The 5,703-nt window shown below is 39.0% G+C and overlaps 1 protein-coding gene across 1 annotated transcript in view; it reads right to left on the bottom strand.

Moving 5' to 3' along the window:
• Window positions 1-1,223: 1,223 nt before the first annotated feature.
• exoc4 (exocyst complex component 4) overlaps window positions 1,224-5,703 on the bottom strand; it is a 125,411-nt gene continuing 120,931 nt past the window's right edge. The window contains exon 20 of the mRNA XM_037695632.1: window positions 1,224-2,068. Within this exon, the coding sequence (XP_037551560.1) occupies window positions 1,831-2,068 (238 nt within the window). The 3' untranslated portion in view covers window positions 1,224-1,830. The remainder of the gene's footprint in view (window positions 2,069-5,703) is intronic.

Genomic DNA, 5,703 nt, shown 5'->3' with positions numbered 1-5,703 from the left:
ATCTGACTGGCTCCTGTGAAACAGAAAAGAAACAACTTGGCTGCACGAAAACAGCAGTCGGCAGCTATGTGTGGTGAACAGTTCATGTGTTTGAACACTCACCAGCAACTGGAAACAATGAGAACTATGCAAGCAAACAGTGTTAAATACACTAAAAGATGACAGGATTTAGGAATGCTTTTTTTATATCTTTATTAAGGTGAACATTGAGAAATAACGTGCGCCAAAATTAGAAATTTCAGTGTTTTAAAAGAACTAGAAAAAAAAAAAAATCTGATGAGTTTAAACTTGTTCAAACCAAAAATGTTTGTGTAGTAGAGCTGAATATTTAATTTGTGAAACATGAGTAACATTTTCAAACAGATGCGCAAAGGTGCAGAAAAGAGAAAAAAGTAAAAATAAATCCAATACATTATTTTTTCCTGTTTAATTTATGAATAAAAGCATGAACGGAAGAAATGGTTCTGACTTAAATGTACAACACATACATGTGCCATGTTTTTGCAGTGTGACAAAAAAAGAATTGAATGACACAGTTGGTTAACATTATTTTAAAGTTTCCCCATTTATAAGCTAGCAAAACTAGTTTCAAAGTGAAGAGATGAATGGGCACATTTTAGATTTTACACCAAGTGCGCGTTTTAGAGAAGGCGGCGAACCATTGAGCAGCTCCACTGTTGTTTTCCCATCGATTTCAGCCGATGTGTCATTATGATGGATTGCTCTGTGGGCTTCAAGGAGACCTGTGCTGGGCCTGCTGTATTGACAGGCTCCCATTTCTCTCTCCTCCACTCGTTAAATACTTCTCTGCGGAGTTAATGAACGAAAAACAGGGAGGGCTGCAGGGGAGGGAGTTATTTGTGATCTCCTCTTGTCTTGGTACGTTAGGGGTTCACTTTAAAAGGCTTGAACACAATAGGAATTGCATTGTTTCACTGTAGAAAGTTAGAACAATGAATGTATTGTGATGCAACATCCAATTCTTGAGACAAATTTGGAAACTGATATGCTGAACTTAAAATGTAACAATTTAATAAAGAATCCAAATAATGTCAGCAAGACATCTTTATTATCGACTTCTTAGACCAATTAATAAATATAAATCCATTAACTCAATGTCAGCCACCAAGTTTTCTACACAAACTTTCAGAAAAGCAGTCCGATAAACAGATTTTTAGCAACTACAGATATAATACTAGTCTCAGTAAGAGAAATCTTTTGGGACCAGCCTAAATTGGCAGCAGGCGGAAGATGTGGCCTCATTCAGACAGTCTAATCTGGCATCTGTTATTGCAGACAGAATCAGCGAGCCCATGGGGGTTGGCAGAAGAGGAGAGATAGAGGTGTAATTGAGAGCAGCAGTTTGGATATAATAGGAAAATGAGATGAGATGGGGCCCAAGTTCAGGTGACTGTCCTAGACGTTCCCTTTTTAACTGGAGCCGTTGTTAAGGAGAGCTGAGGATTGTTAGAGTTCTGGCATGCAGGGCACATTTGTTATGTCTTTTTGAAAAGTGGAAACTGACAATAGAAGTTACCTGATATAGAAACTAGACTTGCAAAGTTTGCAGTTGTGTTGGTTGTCACCTCATCTCCCAATTAGAATGAGTCAGTGCAGCACAGGCTCTTATATAATCTCCATATTCAAAGGGGAAGAATGTTATTGCTAAATCAGATCTCAACTACTGCCTTTCATCACATCAGGCAAAAAAAGGCATACACTTTTCAAAAACTGATGTTTTAAATGTGTCTGTTATTATTCCCCATTCAGAAAGTTGTTCTCCATCTTCACTCTTGCAAATATACACTTATTTATTCTGGCTTCTGATCACTACACTGTTGTGATCTTTTTGTCCTTGGTGGCCTGTTTGATGGCGGCCTGCTCGCAGATGATCTCCTTCAGCCTCTGGAGTCGGATGTTCTGGGTGCTCAGGTCCCCGACACCTGTCTGACTGCGATGGAGTAATGACAGGGCGTTGATGTACTCCAGCTCAGTGTAGCGAACACCCTGGTCCACCACCAGGTTCAGCAGCTCATCTGCAGTGTTGTACAGCATCTCATAGTACTGCCTGAAAAGGGAGAGAACATTACAAATGGTTATGGGTGAAAAAGTAAGGTGGGCTACCATAGCAAGTAAAGAAAAGTTTGATGGGGGGGGGGGGGGGGGGGGGGCAAGGTGGAGAAATAGAAAACAGACACTTTTAATATGCCTTTGCTTTTCCTTTTTTCCATTGCAGAATCAAAGGCACACGGACAACAAAGAAAACACAAAAGCCAGACTAACCACTGTTGCTGTCAAGCCCAATTTTCTTAAAAAGGACTTCAAGGATCTCACCCTGCTGCTGCTGAGAGTCAAAAGTAAAGGGAAAACATGTGCTGGCTATGAACAGCCAAGTGTGTTCTAATGAAACACTGCTGACAGGCAAGAGGAAAGAGTTGTGTGGAGAACGAATAGGTCTTTAATCAGGAGCAAATGCCTCAAGGAGCCATTTAAAAGAGAGCATGAGGAACATGGTGATAAAGCAGGTGCACGCAGGGACACAGGTTTGTTGAATAGCTAACACTTTCATCTGCTGACAAAAACTGCACATAAAAAATAATATTAAACATTCTTTGTACAGCTTATCACGGTTTTACAAAATTATTCAAGGTGGCGTTTTGCATGTTGAAAAATATGATTGAGGAACATAACTGGCCTGTTTGTTGATATGTATGGATTTTAGTAGGATGATGCACGTATCAAGAAATTCACAAAGAAGTAAGAAAACAATAGTTTATTGGTAAGATAAAACTTCAGAGTGTGTTGAGGAGGAGGACACACTTTCTTTGCTGTTTTGGGGCAAAAAAGGTAAAAAAACATTGGAAAGTAAAAGCATGTTCTACTGTTACACTGTAATAAAGTACAAAAAAAGAAAGGAAGCCCATGCAGGTATAAACTAAAATAGTTTTCTGCACAATGTGCCCCAAGAACCAAATGTAGAATTATATATATATATATATATATATATATATATATATATATATATAAAGAAAATTTCAGCTTTTTATCCTTTCCATTACAATATTTTTCATTATTTTCCAATTAGGATATTTTAAAAATCACATTACAAGTCTTTTTGTATGCTATAAAAATATAAATTTTTATTTTATTGTCCTTAACAAATACTTAATCTTATGTGGTCATAAAAATCAAATAATGTTTCATTATCACTTGTCGACAAATGTGAAGAAGCGATAAGGTTTTTGCTCAAGTCTGTGTCTGTTCACTTGCTTGTATTGTTAGAAAAATATATTCTAAAGCACTGAACATATTTTTGAGACTCCCAAGCATTGGAAGAAGATACAGTGCCTTGCGAAAGTATTCGGCCCCCTTGAACTTTTCAACCTTTTGCTACAGTTCAGGCTTCAAACATAAAGATATAAAATTTTAATGTTTTGTGAAGAATCAACAAGTGGGACACAATCGTGAAGTGGAATGAAATTTATTGGATGTGTCAAACTTTTTTTAACAAATAAAAAACTGAAAAGTGGGGCGTGCAATATTACTCGGCCCCCTTGCGTTAATACTTTGTAGCACCGCCTTTTGCTGCAGTTCCAGCTGCAAGTCTCTTGGGGTATGTCTCTATCAGTTTTGAACATGGAGAGACTGAAATTCTTGCCCATTCTTTCCTGCAAAACAGCTCGAGCTCAGTGAGGCTGGATGGAGAGCGTTTGTGAACAGCAGTCTTCAGCTCTTTCCACAGATTCTCGATTGGATTCAGGTCTGGACTTTGACTTGGCCATTCCAACACCTGGATACGTTTATTTGTGAACCATTCCATTGTAGATTTGGCTTTATGTTTTGGATCATTGTCTTGTTGGAAGATAAATCTCCGTCCCACACCTGGACCTGTCAGTCTGTTTATTGATTTCTCCTTCCTGTCCTTTCAAACCCCAGCCAGCCAAAGCTTCTTTTACCTGCCTCTTCCTTTTCAGGTCACAGCACGGTGGAGCTTGCATGTTTTCTCTGTGCATGCATGGATTTTCTCTGGGTACTCTGATTTTCTCCCACAAACCAAAAACATGCATGTTAGGCTGACTGGTAACTCCAAATTATCCCTAGGGGTGAGTGAGAGAATGAATGGTCGTTTGTCTCATTTGTCTCTATATGGGTGTCCGCTGCCTCTCACACTGACTGCTGGATATGGGCACCAGTGACCCCCCCATGACCAGAAAAGAAGTGGGTAAAATACAATAAATGAATGGATAGATCTAAACTGATTGACTTTTGGAGTCAACCCAATTCAAGACGGTCAAAACAGCTAATCAGCATTAGCCACACTAGCTAGTAGTCAGTTTTACAGATATTGAGCTAAAATTTGATGTAGTAGAGGAAAATCATTACAAGCATACTCTGAGTTTAACATCTTACAATATTATAATATTAATCCATCCATCCATCCATTTTCTTTACCCGTTTATTCCATTTTGGGTCACGGGGGTCGCTGGTGCCCATGTCCAGCAATCACTGTGCGAAGGGCGAGGTACACCCTGGACGGGTCGCAAGTCCATCACAGGGCCACATAGAGACAAACAAGACAAACAACCATTCACTCTCTCACTCACACCTAGGGGCAATTTAGAGTTACCAATCAGCCTAACATGCATGTTTTTGGTCTGTGGGAGGAAACCGGAGTACCCGGAGAAAACCCACGCATGCACGGAGAGAACATGCAAACTCCACCCAGAAAGGCCCCTGGACCGGGGTTTGAACCAGGGACCTGCTCTCTGAGAGGCAGCAGCTCTACCAGTTGTGCCACCGTGCTGCCCATTATAATATTAATTAATATTTTTATTTTATTTTATTTAGCAAACACTTATTCTGATTAAGACACAAAAATAAAAATTGTTCAGCGATTTACAGGATTTGTGTAAATAATGACAGAGAGGACCATGGCTTAACTGTCGCAGTGCTACATTTTCTCCTTGGTGGAAAGAGAAGCATTCCTTATTAGAATAAACTACCCACCTTGGCCAAGGACAGGTGCTGGTCATTCAACAGCACAGACCCCTACTGCTCTAAGAGAGCACAAAGATACTCAAGAATAATAAAGGTGGCCCTTTTAAACCAATCAAAAGACTGACATTGGTGTTGGAGAAGTAAAAAAAAAGTTAGGAAAATGTTAAGGCCGTTTTAAAATATTTTTTCGTGAGACAGCCAGAAATAGGCTTAATTAGATTTTCAAATGCATCTTGGTAAAATATGTACATTTTTCTGTCATACGAAGTAAAAATTAACAAAATAATTTTTAAATGACTCAGTAAAAATACAAGGAATAATAGTTTTACCTCATTAGTTTGGGTTCTGCCACCCATGTTTTAGTCATTCCCATTTTGTTGTGTTCATTTTCAATGCTAACGAGGCGTTAATGAACACTTAGGGAGCTTCTGCTCTTCTGCTTTCGAGTTTTATGTGCAACCATTAAGGAAATTCAACAGCTGAGAAACAGACTTTTAGAAACAGTTATGGAGGGGAGAATAAAATGGAGCCTTTGAAAAGAGAAGAGACAGATCACTAAAGAGATAAATGAGGAACGGAGGTGCATAATATCTGTTTTTATGGCCTTCTTTTGACAAGTGATGCCCTTGATCATCAAAGCATTTGCATTCCGTCTCACTCCTCATTTTGCTCTCAAGGTTTTATTCCTTTGTTTTCAGCCTTGAA

This window comes from Nematolebias whitei, chromosome 22 (genome assembly GCF_014905685.2).
Source record: "Nematolebias whitei isolate Nwh7 chromosome 22, NemWhi1, whole genome shotgun sequence".
Taxonomy (NCBI): domain Eukaryota; kingdom Metazoa; phylum Chordata; class Actinopteri; order Cyprinodontiformes; family Rivulidae; genus Nematolebias; species Nematolebias whitei.
Note: the sequence above shows the minus strand (reverse complement) of the source record. Positions and strands in the feature narration are given on the sequence as shown.